The sequence below is a fragment of the Sinocyclocheilus grahami genome, unplaced genomic scaffold (assembly GCF_001515645.1).
Source record: "Sinocyclocheilus grahami isolate Dianchi unplaced genomic scaffold, SAMN03320097.WGS_v1.1 scaffold106.1, whole genome shotgun sequence".
Taxonomy (NCBI): Eukaryota; Metazoa; Chordata; class Actinopteri; order Cypriniformes; family Cyprinidae; genus Sinocyclocheilus; species Sinocyclocheilus grahami.
The window spans coordinates 3,680,717-3,699,330 of NW_015505285.1; the positions used below are offsets into that span (position 1 = coordinate 3,680,717).

The window sequence follows — 18,614 nt, forward strand, 5'->3', positions numbered from 1 at the left end:
TAATATATTGATTAATGACATTGTATTAAACCACCCAAATATTTAGGCTACTAATTTCCGTTGTCAGTGCAGACTTTTTTTTTGTTTTTAGCTTAGGCAACTGACCGTTATGGATTAGTGTAGCCTGCATTAAAAAGTCTTGAACATAAAACAACAGGATAAATATAGTTGATGACTAGACATAATCATTGCATGACTCTAGACACTTCTTTGTGAAGACAGTGGAATAATACAGTGAAATAATATGTTCTTTAGCCATATAAATACAGTTGCCATGTGCGTGGGTAAAATTTACCCGCTGGCGCTTTTAGGTATACAGCGACCTCTGGCGGTTCTAGTGTTAAGAACATATATTTATGTTCCTAAATTGCTATTGTTTTAAGGACGAAAAATAGGAGAGTATAGAACTTATATGACCATGTCTAATAGGGAATTTACCTGGAAATCATCCACAGATGGAGCGGTTCGCTGTGTTGTGCGTCTACGGTGCCACTGGTGCAGCGTGTTACGGGTCTCAGAGCTCAGCACACGAGCTGCCTGGTCCTCCTGGAAGTTCTTGATGAGAGACATTGCCCCATATGCACTGGTCAAGTAATAGCCTCCTACAATCAGATAAAAAACTGGAACATTAAAAAAGTTTGATACCCAATGAAATTATGTAATAACTTCAGCAGTTATTGCAGTCGCGCAGTATTTGTGACGAATATGTGGAAACCGGGGTCTAATGTACCTTCTCCATGAAGCAATGATGGGTCCAGTAACTCCATCATGTACTCTATTTCAGCATCCAGTTGTGGCATGTCACACTGGGCCATCACATATGTAAGCATGGGCAGGAAGTCATCTGCACCATACATCCTCCCTGCCATTGTTAGAACAAAGATGGAAATCATGAACTGAAATCAAATGATGCTAAATTATTATGGTCACACTCACGCATTTCACACAAATGCATCACGCTCATGTACCTGAGTTGTTCTCCATTATGGTGTAGATAAGCTTGCACACACTTAGAAGCAGAGACACTTTCTTCTCTGGTGAGTACATCTTGCACATGTTGTGGAACTTGTGGCGAATCTTCTCTATGGCCACAGGGTCAGGAGGCAGAGCTCCATCCACACCCATCTCCTGGGGCCGCTTGGCTTTGGCCAAAACCAGATTCTCTTTCAGCTGCTGCCAAGTCCCACTGCTCACCTGGAAGTCCCGCAGAGCGGCCTCTATCACAGGCTTCAGAGGCTTCAGCACACACTTGTGCATGGCTTTCTCCATCACCTGATCTATGGAGGAAAAATTACGTTATATAATAATTGTATAGAAATAATTAGAATAATTGCATATAAATAGGTAACAGGATAAAGCTAAATGCAGTTAATGGAGGTTTTTTTTTTTAAATATTGTAAATATTGTTAAAATAGAAATCATCATTTAATGGTTCAGTTGCTTAAGGCTGCATTTATTTGTTATAGCAAATATAGCGAAACATCACAGTTGTAATTTAATATATTTTAAAAGCTATTTATTTTTGTGATGGCAATGCTGAATTCTCAGCAGCCACTATTCCAGTCTTCAGCGTCACATAATCCTCTAAAAGTATTTTAAATAAAAATAATAAATATATAAATATGAATATTTATATAAATTATATAATTTATTGTAAATATAAATATTTTGACAATAGATAGATAAAAGTATTTCCAATTAAATGGACTCTTTCTATAAAAGCATTTTCTTTTTCTTTTCATTTATATTAACTTGATGATCATGTTATCCAGTCTGATTAAAAAAAAATAAAAATACATCCAAATTACACCACATATGTTTTGGAATTTGTTTTGGTGAACTCTGAAAACTAAAAAAAAAAAAAATACATCCAAATTACACCACATATGTTTTGGAATTTGTTTTGGTGAACTCTGAAAACAGAAATAGTAACTATAGAAGGCAGAGGAACAGAAAAACAAAAACTTGGAACATACAATCCCTTAAAAAAGTGAACAGAATGTCTGTGGGCAAGTCTATTTGTGGATGAAAGGACTATGATAATGAGTATATTGACTGGGATCTACGACGTGGTTTGTTCCATTTCCTGCTTTAAAGGGGAATACCTGCTCATAGTATTTTTACACCTGCTTTTCCAAAACTCTTCAACATTTACAAAATGTCTCCTGACAGCACATCTCTGGTATCTCACATCTCAGAGTCTCTGGTATGCTCACATATGACTCAATGCAACAGGTTTTGTCTTGTAACTTTGATTGTGCAAGCAGGGCTTGAAATGATACCTAAACTGTAAAATCATCTAAACTAGAAGAAGTGTATGCGTAACTAAAATCATCTGATCTGAAGAGCAGAATGTAATGTTTAATCGGGCTTTGGAAACTGCTGACAACACTGCTTCTGTCAGCACACTGGACCACTGAGGAAAGCAACACCATCATAATAAGTGCTCTGACAACACACACACATGCTTTGGCAGCACTTTATACTTTTTTAAATATATAATAGCAAATCACACGGTATATGTTTTTAAGCTAATATAAATAGCATAACGATTTGTTTCCTAGGAAAACACTGTGCATGATATCCACAAAATGCTAGATGATTTCGAATCAACATGACAGTTTACACTTCATTTATCGTAATTGTCTTAATCAGGTGTGTCAGGAGGATGACTCAACTGCTTGTGACCGTAACAGCTTGGCAAACCTGTTTTAAGAAATTAAGTAAACTAAACCTGTTTTGAGATCCAAATCATCTCAAAGTAAAGAGTAAAAACACACACAGGTTGCTTGTTGGCAGTTCTCACAATGGGGCCAAATGTTATCAACTAGTGTACACAACAATAGCAGCTTTAACCGGTCAAGGCTACAGCAACTCCCCCTCCATTCACAAGAAATCATCCATCAGAAGCATAACTAATAAACAGCCAGTCATAGTCATTGTGCCTTACATTAGGGTTTTCTAGAGGTCTGACTTTAGCTCTGAGTCTGACATCACTTTAACAGATTCAGCTGAGTTGCAAAATGTGTTTACATGGTTGTCAGTCCCAAGAGAGAGCAGACAGCTCGGTAAATAAGCAAGGCTCCTCTCACTTTTGTGAGTAATGCAGAGAGTTCTGCTAATGAAGGGCAGCACAGAGCCAAAGATTTAGAGAAACTGAACAGGTTTGCTTTATTCTGTGGAAGAACCGCAGATGCAGTGGAAGCGAAGGAATTGGGAAGGGTACAGATGTTAGTTATGTAATATAATATTTGATTTGATTTAATTTATAAAATTTAATATTAATATTGTCACGAGATCTCGTGAGATCCGATGTGTCGAGAACGTGACGATATCCTCACACAGACCTTTCAGATATATTTGCATTACACTGGCTCATTCACAAGTGGTGGTATGTAAGATATTTTATGTTACATCAGGCAAGTGGCCTCATGATAAGCGGGAAAATTACACAGTGTAGTCTTTATCCAGTCATAAAAACAGAATTCACAGTTTAACGCTGAATGTCACGGAATTTGTCAAATTTTGAATGAATTAATCAAAAGTAGGTCATTACACGATATGGACTAGTATCTGTAAATATTAAGCCGCAAAAGTCAATTTAAATATGTATCCTGCATGTTCTGCCTGTCTCTGTTAATGAATGGCACGGACGCGCGGTTTCATTTACTACACACACACTGAAGCGCGCGTGACACTTGCGGTGATTTCAGCGTCTACCGTCTCACTAAATGAGGACGTAAACACATGAGCAACATCTCCAGAACTGCTCTGAGAGTCACTTCATGAGCATTTTAGCGTTTGATTTGAGTAAAACTAGAGTCATATCACATACATAGAACTGTAAAGGTATTCACGGCAACCCATCAAAATAAAAGTCCGGTTTGATTTGAAGACATTGTGCCTATAACTATTTTTCAGTAGAATGTATATAGCCTATTACTACTACTACTACTAAAATGAAACAAACATAATTTTTTAAGGAATAATCACACAAAATATTTCTTCCATGTTTTATTTTAATAGTAAATCCACTTTGTTTGCCAAAAAATCTTGTTTGCTTAATTTTCAATAATTAAAAGATAAATTATAAATTAATATTTTATGCCTTAATTTGATAACCAGAAAAATGTAAATAAACAACACAGAATCTCTGAGGGGAAAAAAAAATCATAAGGCTACTTTAAGAAAAAAAAGAATAAATTAAGTTGTTTTATACATTCAAATAATTAGACATGCTAAAACACAGAATTTGGTAACAATAAAACATAAGGTTGGAAAAAATAAAACATTTCATAGGGCCCTAAAACATGTTTTTTGATTAATGAAATGTAATTTAACCATTAACAAGGAGTCCAGAAAAATTTAAACGGAAAAAAATCAAAAGCCGTAAACTTGGGGGAAACACTGAAAGGTCATATTGGTCAAAAACACAAGGATGAATAAAATTAATCAAAAGTAGGTCATTACACGATATGGACTAGTATCTGTAAATATTAAGCCGCAAAAGTCAATTTAAATATGTATCCTGCATGTTCTGCCTGTCTCTGTTAATGAATGGCACGGACGCGCGGTTTCATTTACTACACACACACTGAAGCGCGCGTGACACTTGCGGTGATTTCAGCGTCTACCGTCTCACTAAATGAGGACGTAAACACATGAGCAACATCTCCAGAACTGCTCTGAGAGTCACTTCATGAGCATTTTAGCGTTTGATTTGAGTAAAACTAGAGTCATATCACATACATAGAACTGTAAAGGTATTCACGGCAACCCATCAAAATAAAAGTCCGGTTTGATTTGAAGACATTGTGCCTATAACTATTTTTCAGTAGAATGTATATAGCCTATTACTACTACTACTACTAAAATGAAACAAACATAATTTTTTAAGGAATAATCACACAAAATATTTCTTCCATGTTTTATTTTAATAGTAAATCCCCTTTGTTTGCCAAAAAATCTTGTTTGCTTAATTTTCAATAATTAAAAGATAAATTATAAATTAATATTTTATGCCTTAATTTGATAACCAGAAAAATGTAAATAAACAACACAGAATCTCTGAGGGGAAAAAAAAATCATAAGGCTACTTTAAGAAAAAAAAGAATAAATTAAGTTGTTTTATACATTCAAATAATTAGACATGCTAAAACACAGAATTTGGTAACAATAAATAATATGGTGAGAAAAAATAAAAACATTTCATAGGGCCCTAAACATGTAATTTTTGTTAAACTTTTAATAAATTGATGTGAAAATGTATAAGTTAATGATTTGAATTAATTAGACATGCTTTTTAATTAATATAATTTAATTTAACTATTAAAAAGGAGTCGAGAAAAATTAAAATGAAAAAAACTGAATTTGGAAAAAAATAAAACTGAATTTAGGAAAAAATAAAACGGAATTCATAGAGCCCTCTAACTATCCCTAAGCCTTTATTAAAATAGATGTTTAATTTCATAAAGTACAAGTTGATTTCAAAATGCACCTACTTTTTTGCATTTTATGTTTTTCAGTTGAATAAAAGACTATTTTCCCCTATATATTTCATCATTGAGGATTTCTTTAAAAAAGTAAAAAAATCTCATCTCGTCTCGTTCTTGTGAACCCAGTCTCGTTTCTCGTCTCGTCTCGTGGGATAAGTGCCTCGTCACACCCCTAGTCATTGGATATCAGGACAACAGGAAATGTGGCTCAAATTAGAAACACTCATCCGTCAAGGCCACCTCTACTTGAAAGGCTATCTTCCAAGGCTTGTTAACATCCCCTTCAAAACAATCTCCTGTCCTCCTCAGCTTTGCTCCTACATAGTGCTCTTTCTGTCTCTCACGCTCCGTGTCTACACTGCAGACTGGAAAATGAAGCCGCAATGACAGGAGAAGTGAATCCACTGATGCTACCCACACAAGAAGTACATACTAGTGCTCGACGAGTTAGGAGACAAGGCCATAAAGTACGTCACAGCACAGAACAAAAGGCACACACAAACTAAACCAGACAAACAGCAAATAAAATCCCCCTCATAGTCTATTGACCCCTCCAAGTAAATGAAGTCTTTCAGGAAAATGAATGATAACTTCAAAATGAATCTCTACTCTCAGACGTGTTTTTAAGGAAGTACTCAGAATAGAGCCTTGGCCTGAATGAGCAACAATACGTCTTTCCAGATACATCTCGATAAAACAGAGTGTCTTAATCCTGTTATGACTCAAAAATGAGTGAAGAGAGCTGTAACACTGACTTAATCTCTATTTAAAAATAGAGGGTGACATTAATGTCAAAGGTCATTATCTGTGCATTCAAGCTTGTTGTTTTTAAGTCGCAGAATAGGATTTCTCTCTTTGGAGGCATAATCTCATAGCTACAGCCCTTATTGTGCTGGGCTTGTTTAAACACAACACGAACATAACAAAACCTGCCAATACACATAGGCAGCTGCATCAGGTTAGGAGCTCTGAACAAGAGCCTTTTCTCTACATTCTTGCCTGACACCCACATACTCAATGCCTGAATCAACAAGCAGGAGGGGTTACGGTGGATCGTAGAAGAGCTATATTGGAGACACTGGCTCATTTGGCTGAAGTTCGTTCTGGGAACATCTGGAAAGTTAAAACACATAGCAGAGCAGGACTTTGTTTACAACTCGTGAGAGAGAGACAAAGAGGAGGATGCTCAGGGCGATGGATGATGCAAATTTCCTGGAGAACCAAAACAAAATCCAGCTGAGCTGAAAATCATCCAACATACTATCCATGTTAACCTGAACCAATTTCATGATAACTAAACTGCTTTAGCATGTCTATCTAGTGGGCTTTTACAGTTAGTGTGTCATTGTATAAAGTATATAATTGCTTGTTACTGACTGTGAAAGACGTGTGGCCAGTTATACAAAGCCATACTAATGGATCTCCGCCCACACATGAATATGCCAGTGTACATCTCAGCTCAATGTGCCTTGTGTGTGCCGCTCACGCTGAGTAAAATGCCTCCAGGCCGAGATAAACGGGCACGAGAGTTTTGTCTCATCGACACACACTCACAAGTTTAACCCTTAGCATTTATTTCTTATGGTGTATTTGTTGGTTTCCACACATATTTTACAGTTTAATCATATTTGTTGTGCCATGAGCAGTGGGCCGCAGGGTCCTTGTAAGTCAGTGTCAATGGAGACAGAGCGGTGCCTTATTTTTCAGGAAGGTTTTGATTAGAAACAGTCTGTCTAGGCACCCTCAGCCTGAGAGACTCACTTCCAATGTTTCTTAACCACAAAACAGCCTTGGGCTTTTCTCAATGTCACTTTTCCATCCTACAACCCCTTAAAACGAGCAATATTCTGATGCACAGCTGACCATTCTTAATAGTTCACTAATGCAAAAACATAACGAATTCACGAATATGTTGGCAATCCCATTGTACACAGTTTATAGAATATGAGCTCAGTCCTTAAATAATTGCATTATCGCTGCATTAATCTGTTTAACAGTTAAAATGTCAGTTAAAATGTCTGTTTACCAATAGTCAGTGCAAATATTAATTTATCTCATCCTCTGCATTGAGAGTAAGTTAATTAATATTGACAAGATCATTAATTGCCTTAATACTGCAGAGAAGTGTCAATTTAGTGTGTTTAGTAATCATTGGCACAGCCCCAAATGGCACATTTGATTTGTACTTGTGCTCTTGCGATGGCTGCTGCATACTTGTTAAGTCCATGAGACTGTAAAATATCCCATTTGTAATTTTGAGAACACAAAGTTCCCCTTTGCAGCATCAATGCACACTTTTGCTGGCTCCACAACAGACTACTATTCTATAGTATATGAAGGATTACAACACAAAGTGTGGACTCGGAAGAAAGCCGCAAGGGCTTATGGTGGCATTTGGGTCAGGGCCAAAGGTATCACTGCAAGAATGACATAATGTGCTCATGTGGCAAGAAAAAATCACATCAGTGCTTACTGCTCACTGGAACTTGATTCAGCTAGGTATTTCATTAGTTGCCTTTCATTAAAACAACTTAGATGGACAGTTTGCAGCTACAGTCTAGTATGTATATAGCTGATGCCCTAAACATATGACATACTTGATAATGTAAGCTTGCACATCATTAAAACACCTATTATAACACGTATTATCATAGAAAATACATGTTGCATACCCCTACTTCCTTTGTATAATTATTGGCACCAGAGCAACAATTCAATTTCCCTTTCCTAGCACGGAAAAGTTTTACTGAAGGAAGGAAGCCTTACCTATTTGATCCTCCGGGATAAGGGACTCAATTGGCGGGTCAAGCTCTGAGCTCTGCAGCAGGTAGGACTTCATCTGAGTCATGAACTGCCTGAGAGTCTGCAGCAGGTCCAAGCCTGATGTGTGGCAGCCGCGGTTCTCCTGCAAGAAGCTCACGTAGTCCTGCACCAAGCAGCCAAAGTAAGTCCCTTTATCCCTGGATTGCTCGACAATCTTCCGAATGGCTCTCTTCTCGGGCGTCATCAAAGAATTGAGAACACTGCTCATCTTGCGCAATTGTCCTCTCAATGCACGCGGCAGCACGAACGTACCAGCGCCATTCTGCTTCTTTGACTTGAAGGGTGGTGGCACCTCCTGGTCGCTCTCCAAGTTGATGCCATCATCTTCTTCCTCTTCCTCCTCCTCCAGGCTGCTGTCACCAGTGGGCCTCTTGGTTCTGGAGGGACTGGCCTCCATGGGCAGTGGGAAGCCGTGGGTGAAGTCGAGAGAGTCTGAGGATGAAGTGGAGATGCTGATATCGCTCAGACGCTCTCGTCCGGTGGAGCAGCGTTCATCTGCAGGGCTGCCGTTCTCCAGAGCGGTAGAGTTGCGTGAGGACAGCTTGGCCAAGCTCCAAGACACGGCTTCCTCAATGGTCTGGTCATCCAGGGCCATGTGGCAGCGGAGGCCGTCTGCATCGAGCAGACCGGAGGAATTCTTACTGCGGGGTGAGGGCACCAGGATGGGTTTACTAAACTTTTTGGGTGGGGAGGATGAGGGTGATAAGGAACTGAAGGATGATCCCAACCTCCCCAGAAGGCTGCTCTTTTCCTGAGGCGTTTTGATCCAACAGACTGTCTCAGGCATGGTCTTCTGTTTACGAAGAACTGCTGATCTGCCGGAGGCAAAGCGGGGAGGTGGGGGCCGAGGTGGCGGGGATCTCTCGCTCTTGGATCTACTCACACTTGCGTGTGATTTGTTTTGCGTGCTTTTTGCACGGCAAAAGATGCTGTCTTCCCTGATCTGGCGATCTGCGTTGCCCGGGGATGATTCTTGCTTTTTAGGTGAAGGGTTAGTTTGGTGTGTCTGCAGGAAGAGGGGATTGATGAAGCACAGCGCTCCGTTGGATTGACTGCATTCAAGTTCAGAAGGGGTCCGTGTGAATGGGATGGCCGGAATGCTTGGGGATAACCACTGTTTCAGTCTCTGTTGTGAAATTTCACACACAGTCTCCCCAGACACAGAAGACTTCCTCTTATTGCACAGTACAGAATCCCAGAAACCTGCATGAAGACAACACATTGAGGCTCCATTAAAAAAAACATTAAATTTTGATTGAAAAAAAATAAAGATACTAAAATTCTCAACTAAGAACTAACTATAACTTAACTATAAGACAGCTGAATCATACTTTTCACACAATCACAGAAGAGTATTACAGAACAAACAAATAAAAGAGGAAGTAATTTAAAAGAATTCCAGATATCAAGCTACAATTTCAAGTGATTGACAGAAAATCTGAAGAATATCAGCACACTCTAGGTAATGCTTCTGAAAGGCTTATCCTACAAGTTCAAGGACTGGCATACTGAACACACTAAAATAATATAGTGTGCGCAAACACAAAACCACAAAATTCCATGACAGAAACTAAGGGAAAAAACACTGAAGTGAGCAAAACAAATCCTGAAACAAATAAGAACAGGAGAATTAAACTTACGCTACTAATCTTCAAGTCTTCTCTTCAGACTGCTTGTAAATAGTTTGAGCACAAAAGTTTACACGTCTCCACTTCATGCAGCGACTCTGCTGTCTGAGTTGTGAGTGGTAGAGTAGTGCTGATACCCACACAGTGAATGGTGTGAGTCATGCATGCTGATGAGGAGGTGGGAAGAGGACAGGCACTGCAGCTCTCTGTTCCTCCTCTCTTACAGCGCACTCGTTCATACTAAACGCCACCCCTTCAAATGTTTTCATGTGATGCAATACAAGAGAGTGACTTTTCTTTGTTTCTTTGTTATGTGATCTTGCATTTTCAGAAAACGAATACTTTTTACTTTGATCATGTTCCAGTTTTTGGGAATCAACACTATAACTATAGATATCAAATATAAAAGATATAAAAATCAATAAACAACAAGGGAAGCTGTGCCCCTTAAGAATAATGTGTGAACTCATTTTACTAATAAACTGTAGCATTTTTGGAATAACGTTTAGCTTAAACAGATTGATGCATAATTTAATATATTTTTAAGGTAACGTGAAATAATTGCCAATTAAGTTTAGAACAAAACTGTTGTCAAACCAGCAGATGAAATTGTCAAAAAATGTAATTACTTGCCCAGTGTCCCAGTGGCACATGAATAATAATAATAATTGACTGGAATAAATCACACAAATGTTGATGGTCTGATTAAATATTGAAATAAAAATCATAACCATTCAATAAATGTGCTGAGACGGGATTTAGTGACATCTATGGTCATGAGGAAAACGAACATGCCCTTTTTTCTACAGACATGTTACGTTTATAAAGACAAGGAAAATATTCACATTTGTTTATTTATCAGACTCATTAATCTGAAGCGCAATATTTAACTCAAGCGATTTAAGGTGACAGTGACATATAAAGTGCTGCAATACCAAAATTGTCAAGAAAGCTAAAACAGAAATATACTGTAGGTGTGACAGGAAATCTGATCACTATAAAACTTTTTGTTTTTATTTTGTTTCTGGATAAGTCTCAGCCATCTCTTAACTGAGATAAGAGCGGGAAGTGTTTGTGTCACTCAGATCAGTTCTGCCGAAGTGACACCTGTGCAGGAGTGGCACAACTGGAAACCTCACCTGTGTTTACAATTGTACTATTCTTTTATCTCCTCTGTCTCTTTTTTCTTTCACTCTCTGTAAACAAACTTAAAACGCTACATTTTGTTTTACAGCTTTGGTCACGTTTGCTGTTATTCTCAACTATTCTCTTGTCCTCAGTTCTCATAGTCCCAGTCATTATAGTCAGTCAATGAACAGCTGGAATTTTGTCTTGGTGGAGTTTCTCTTGGAAATGATCCTAGTATGGAGGTACCACACCCGTCACTGCTCTCAGCTTTACTCTGCACGGCCATTTCAGCATTCATTACTGTCTAACCGTATTATTACAGGTAGCATTCTTTAAAAGAGAAGATACACTACCTGCCAAGACTGACTATCTGTCTCACCTATCCCATTCAGACTGCATGGTCTTCCTATGTTCCCCTCTGAGATTTCAAGTATGTAATTTCACAAAAATAAAAGATCATCCTGTTTCAAAGCTTCATCTTATTTCTCTTTTTAAAAAAAACAACAACAACGCTTAGATTAAAACGTGTCCCTAAACAAGTCATTTACTTGTTTTAGATTATGATCTATGAAAAAAAGTATTTCTAAAATAAAATGTGGAGCTTTTTACCTCAAGTCAAACCATTCCATCCACCATATAATTAAATAAAGCTACAGGGATAATTTTATTTTGTAATGAACCTCATTATCTCTGCTGAGAAACATAACCACAACAGTTTTGTGTTTAAGATTTCATACGTCTCAGTACATGAATGTTGTACCTCACATACGTCAAGTAAGGTGCAAAATTACAACATGTAGTCTGAATCAGACACAAAGCACACAGGTAGATCTCTGTTTGACAGAGACATTTACTAGCGTCAAACACATCTGTGGTCAATTTCACCTAGTCAACATCTCATCATCTTCATATGTCGGCCACATGAGGTGTTTGTTAAATGCCACGTGTCGAATGCTGTCGTGTGTTTGCTGGCACAGTAACACCTGTATAGTCAATGCTCCAGGACATATCTGACTTATGTTCTTCACAACATGCCGGATATTGTCGCACTACAAATCCAACATGTTCATCAGCATGTCTACATACAGCCTGTAAAAAACAATAAAAAAGATGGAAAGACTTACTATGTGTAAAGTTATGTTGAATTTGTTACCTTCTCTTAGTCTACCGTTTATTAGGGATGCACAAAATGCGAATATCATAATGGATATCGGCCTGTATTGGATATTTAATTGTTCATATTTCCTCAAATTACATTTAGATTTCCTTTGATGTTAACACTCACTTAAATTTAATCTTGAACAAAACACTAATAATCTAATAACTGTTAAACTGAATCTGGAGCAAACGTCAAAAAGAACATACATTAAAGAAAACAGTACAGAATTTTAATATTGGCCATTAATTGGTTATTGGCCAACATGAAAATAATTAGCAATTTATTATTATGGGCAAGAATTTAAAAATGTGTATCCCTTCTGCTGTGCATTTTGTCTTAACGTTTTAGAGTTGGGGTTTAATTGTAAAAAGAAATGCTTCAACCATGTCAAACTGCTGAATGCTCAACAACGAATAAACTGATACACTGACTGCCAATAAAACTCTGACCAGAATTTAAGATGAAATGCAAACAACATCTGCATTAGGTTTACAGTACACACACACACTCACACAGACATACAATAAACAGATAAAAAGTTGAGGGTCATTAGAGGAGTAGTTATGTTGTCTGGGTGAGTAATGCTGAAACTCACCAGTTAGCAGTTAAGCTCAGTAAAACTCTGGAAAGCAAACATTCATGCATGGGGAAGAAAACTCACCTCTTCCTAAGTGAGCCACCTCCTCCAGATCTTTAGGGGTCTTTGCAGCTGAAATGGCCTCGGGCAGCTTCAGTGTGAAGGGCAGAACGTCCCTAAAGTGAACAGATGAATGTTGAGAAATGCTAAAAACATTACAGAAATGCTTCAAAAGACTGTTAGAGTGACGACAAATACTAAAAACTAAACAGCAAGAATATCCGAGCTGAGAGTTGCTGTGTGCACTCGTGGAGAGAAGAAAAGAAAGAATGAGTCAGACTTAGAGAGAGAGAGAGAAAGAGAGAGAGAAATAGCTGTTAATCAGAGCATGTGGTTGAGTTTGGCAGAGAGAGGGCTGTGTTTATCCACTGACTTTTCTGCGTGGCATTGACACAGACCTTGCATGGATTTGTTACGTCTCACAAACCTCTTAGTTACAGAACTTAGTATATGCTTCAACCATGTCAAACTGCTGAATGCTCAACAACGAATAAACTGATACACTGACTGCCAATAAAACTCTGACCAGAATTTAAGATGAAATGCAAACAACATCTGCATTAGGTTTACAGTACACACACACACTCACACAGACATACAATAAACAGATAAAAAGTTGAGGGTCATTAGAGGAGTAGTTATGTTGTCTGGGTGAGTAATGCTGAAACTCACCAGTTAGCAGTTAAGCTCAGTAAAACTCTGGAAAGCAAACATTCATGCATGGGGAAGAAAACTCACCTCTTCCTAAGTGAGCCACCTCCTCCAGATCTTTAGGGGTCTTTGCAGCTGAAATGGCCTCAGGCAGCTTCAGTGTGAAGGGCAGAACGTCCCTAAAGTGAACAGATGAATGTTGAGAAATGCTAAAAACATTACAGAAATGCTTCAAAAGACTGTTAGAGTGACGACAAATACTAAAAACTAATCAGCAAGAATATCCGAGCTGAGAGTTGCTGTGTGCACTCGTGGAGAGAAGAAAAGAAAGAATGAGTCAGACTTAGAGAGAGAGAGAGAAAGAGAGAGAGAAATAGCTGTTAATCAGAGCATGTGGTTGAGTTTGGCAGAGAGAGGGCTGTGTTTATCCACTGACTTTTCTGCGTGGCATTGACACAGACCTTGCATGGATTTGTTACGTCTCACAAACCTCTTAGTTACAGAACTTAGTATATATGGGTGAACTCTAACTATGTAAACATGTTAAGACAGAATAACTTTATCTACATTCTGTTTTTGTTTTTTTTCCAAGCAAAAAGAGGCCACTCTAGTCAGACCCTTCCTTCCTGTTATTATCCGTGTTGGTCTTCAGCACTGGAATGCAGCTGAAACAGCATCATCTGGTTTTACTTTACCACAAACATTTTGATTTATTCTGAGAACTTCAGGAGATTTTCTGAAAGGTGATGGGTGTAATTTCCATGCACCCCAGCTCTTCCATTGGCTGGTCAAACAGACAGTCCCACCTCAAATTCACTCCATTGGTTGAATTAATATTGTTGTTTTGCGCTGAGTCTGGGATCTATGCTTGTGTAATCAATACTAGATGAGTCTTCACCAGTTTAGACTTTCTTAAGGATAAAGCAAGAATTCTCATTAATGATTAATATCTACACCAACAAAGCATAAAGATCACTCACTGTCCACCCATTTATAAATATAAAATACAACTAAACAAGCTGTTTTTGTAGACGTTTTTGTTTTTTCTGAGTGGGATCATCTTACCTGCTGATACAGCAGAACGCCACCAGTCGAAAGAGGTCTGCAAAGCTGATCCCTGAGCCCTCCAGAGAAAAAGCTGTAATAAAGACAGACACACACACACACACACACCACAGTAAGTTACACACCACAGGAATTGCTATTGGAAAAACTGAAATGACCTAACAGTCTCTCTCTAAGGGAAAAGTAAACAGAGCCAAATTTGAACATTTAAACATCCTTCACACAAGTCGCACAGGATCTGACCCACTTAACTGCATTACTGCATTGGCAGAAAGTGACAAAGACAGAGAGAAAAAATAGAGAGATGGGACTGAAGCAGAGTGCATAAACTGTGTTGATGGAGAAGAACTGATTTAATTTGAGTAGAAAAACAGCATAGCACAACTGGAGCTTGATCCATACAAATACTTCTAGTTTCACTGGGCCTCATTCATGAAACATAAGAAGAACAGATGTTTGCGTAAACTGTTGTTTAAAAAAATTTAAAAAATCAGTAAATGCAAACATATTACAAAATAATAGATTTATGAACGATTCATACATTTCATAAAAGTTCTGTTTCCAACCAAATAATCTTTTCCATATTTTCTCTTTCAGACATTAAATATGAATACTACCATTCAAACATTTGTTGTAGGAAGTTCCTCTTCCTCTTCTTGTAATTTGATCAAAATACAAGCAAAAATAGTAATATTGTGAAATATAATATTGCAATTTAAATGAAGTTGTGCTGCTCAATATGTTTGTGGAAACCATGATACTTTTTTTCAGGATTATTTGATGAATAGAAAGTTCACATAAAAACAGTATTTATTTGAAATAGAACTCTTTTATAACTTTATAAATAAAAAATGTCACTTTTGATAAATTTTATGGGGTGCTGTGTGTACATTAATGAGGAAAAAAACTTAACTTGAATGATTTTAGCAAATGGCTGCAATATTGTTAAGAGTGAAAATTTTAAGGGGGTCTGAATACTTTCCGTACCCACTGTATATAATACTGATATTCAGTACCACAGGGCTCTTATGGCCCTGTAACATGAAATGTGTCTTTGACAGAATAACAAAAAGCATAAATTAAGCTAAAACATCAAACAAACAAAGACATAGTTTATTACTAGGTCAGCCTTTACTCTGATGAGATGCATGGCTGTTCCAAATAATTAAGACAGGAAATGGACAGGTACAAAACAACCAAAAACTCCAAGCAAGAGGAAGTGAAAAAGATAACAGAGATACGCACACTATTAGTGGTCTTCTAATGGAAATAAACGTAGTATATCACTTACTATATTGGCTCTCTTTAACTGGGAAGTCCCGAACAATCAGTGTGTCACTGTCCATACGTAGGGAAATCACCTTTTTCTGCAGTTTATAACACCTCCTCACCACAAAACTCTAGACAGAACAGACACACACACATAAAACGCACTGACCATGATAAAACATAAATAACAAAAGAACCTATTGTTGTGAAGCAAGGTGGCTTTTGTCATTACCCCTGCCGGCTGCGGCTGCAAAATGCATCTGGCTTCCTCATCGCTGAGAGACAGTAGCAACCATACAGAGTGTGTCTGCATCAGTCTGTCCAGGATGCTCATGCGTCTGCGTAGAGAGTCATATCCAGAATCCCTCACTCCAGGTGTACCAGCGCAGGCAGAAGACTGAAGGAAAAGACCGCTGACCTCTCCTTCCAGACTACAGATATATACATAGAGAGAGAAACCTTTATTTCACAACAACACAAGATCAAAACCCCACTTGGTTTAAAGCAGTCGGTGGTTGTCAAATGTTTTCAGGTGGCAGATCACTTTAACATTAAAAGAAAAATTGCAGACCACCTACCACCCTCAACCTGTAAGAATGTCAAACTACTACCAATAACAGCTATATAGGGAAATATGTTTGCAATTGAAATGAACTATTTTCTGTGTTAATATACTTTAAAATGTAATTTATTCTTTTCTATTCCTCTGTGTCACATGATCCTATAAAAATCATTCTAATATGCTGATTTAGTACTCAAGAAACATTTCAGTTTTACTGATTAATATTTCTGTGAAAATGTGATACTTTTTTCAGGATTATTTGATGAATAGGTAGTTTAAGTTCAGCTGAAAGAAATTTTTTGTAACATTTTTAAATTACTTTACTGTCGTTTTTGTTTAATTTAATGCATCCTTGCTGATTAAAAGTATTAACTTCTTTAAAAAGAGTGTTCACTAGTAAATAAATCTGCATACAATGCATACATTTGCAATTTTGTAACTGTCAGTTACACTTCTGAAGTGAAACAACACAAACTAATGTGAACTTATGACCCTGTTAATGTGAACCTTCTAATTCACTGATATGAGCTAATTTATCCAATAATTAAATCAAATATAGGTGTTTGTTGTTCATTTATTATAATTATTTTGTTTATTGTGGTCTATATTTTTTATTAGCCAAGTCACAGCCCACTTGGGACTCTTTACAGATTGAGAGGAAGTAAGACCTCCTCCTAGTTTCCAAACCCACACTGATCTGTCGGTACTGTTAAAAACAAAACTACTAGACCTAAATTACAGAACTATTTTTATTATACATCGCAAGAAGTTATGTTTATGAATGCTAGAAATGTTTGTTAATTGTCTCATTATGAATGCAGGGACATCAAATGAGGAAAAAATATTTAGAGACTGAAGCTTGTTTTGGTTAAGCTGTTTTCAAACTTCTGAAAGCTGATTGTGAAACACCTGAATTTATTGTTCCTCGCACGTTCTTTAAATTTCATGGAAATGCGGTATTGCAAAAGTATTGAATGTCCTACGGCTCAAAAATAAGACATGCTCTACCTGCTGGAGAACATGGGAAGTACAATAACAAACACTGAGAATGAATCTTAAAGCTGATGCTTGTGATACTGAATACTGAACGACTACATAAACATGTACAGATTTTTTTTTCATTATAAAAATAATTCTCCTGTCACATTTTAATGCCAGATACAGCGATAACTCTATGACACTTTCAAAATATTGCTTAGTTTGCATTTTTAATCTTTTTTTATTGAAACTGTTTCTTTTCAGGTTTAAATTACATTTTCAATGTTGTCTCACACCTTCTAATCCCACTGTGCAATTGAGAACATATACAAAAACACCATGCAATATTGTAATATTGTCCTCCTTTGTAAGTTGTTTTGGATAAAAGCATGTGCTAAATGACTAAATGTAAATGTAATATAACCTATTAATGCTAGTGAGGAGGAGGATGACAGTGACGAAGGAAGGACTCACCCCTGTAAGATCTCTGTCTCCGGCTCTCTGGCTGGCTGAACCATCTCCTGCTTTAGCTCTGAGATCTCCGTGGAGAACGTGTCAATCAGCTGTAGTCACACAGAGAGAGAGAGAGAGAGAGAGAGAGAGAACACAATACAAGCGTAAAGAGCAGGAAATCTCAAGACATTCTCTGAATGTGTGCTGGTGTGTCATCGAAGTTTTGTACGAATGGGAAGTGGCTGTGTCTGGAATTAGTCATCTTGAAATTATTCCCAGTAAGCCAGCAACTGCGTCCGTTTCCTTTCAACAGCTAACAGTGAGAACAATTCAGACAAAGACATCAAAGCACAGTCTGTACATTTCCTTTGATTATTCCTAGATGAAACACTGAACCGTGGTCACTGTAAATTAAAATACACAATATCAAAAGGGAAAAAAATTCTGTTTAAGACAGGATACTAACAATTGCTGATGCTTCATTGCTAACTGCTTAAATCAGACATGAATCCTGGTGGTTTTAGGTCAGTAAATGTAAGTGCACTTGGGAAAACGGTTTTGTCATTGTCTATTTTTCACAGACCTGTGTTTCTCCTGATGGCCAGCAGGAGGCAGGTTGTTATTTTTTTCTCTCTCCCTTTTTTAATTTATTTATTTTTTTGTATTCACTGCTTGAACTTTTTATCCTGCAGAAATTCCAGTTAAGCACTACCACTATTATGCACGAATCAGTCAAGATTACAGTGAAACCTTGACCATAAACCAG

At 37.5% G+C, this 18,614-nt stretch overlaps 1 protein-coding gene across 4 annotated transcripts in view; it reads right to left on the reverse strand.

Moving 5' to 3' along the window:
* Positions 1-18,614, reverse strand: part of LOC107588678 (ras and Rab interactor 2-like) — a 47,141-nt gene that overhangs the window by 11,654 nt on the left and 16,873 nt on the right. For 3 of the 4 annotated variants that reach the window (XM_016276886.1, XM_016276885.1, XM_016276888.1), the window contains 9 exons: positions 17,870-17,958; positions 16,088-16,286; positions 15,878-15,986; positions 14,587-14,659; positions 13,609-13,700; positions 8,262-9,521; positions 969-1,277; positions 731-862; positions 439-602 (listed from right to left, as the gene is read on the reverse strand). In XM_016276886.1, coding sequence (XP_016132372.1) covers positions 439-602; positions 731-862; positions 969-1,277; positions 8,262-9,521; positions 13,609-13,700; positions 14,587-14,659; positions 15,878-15,986; positions 16,088-16,286; positions 17,870-17,958 — 2,427 coding nt within the window. Of the gene's footprint in view, positions 1-438; positions 603-730; positions 863-968; positions 1,278-8,261; positions 9,522-12,894; positions 12,987-13,608; positions 13,701-14,586; positions 14,660-15,877; positions 15,987-16,087; positions 16,287-17,869; positions 17,959-18,614 lie in introns of all 4 variants that reach the window. The other variant, XM_016276887.1, reaches the window with a different exon arrangement.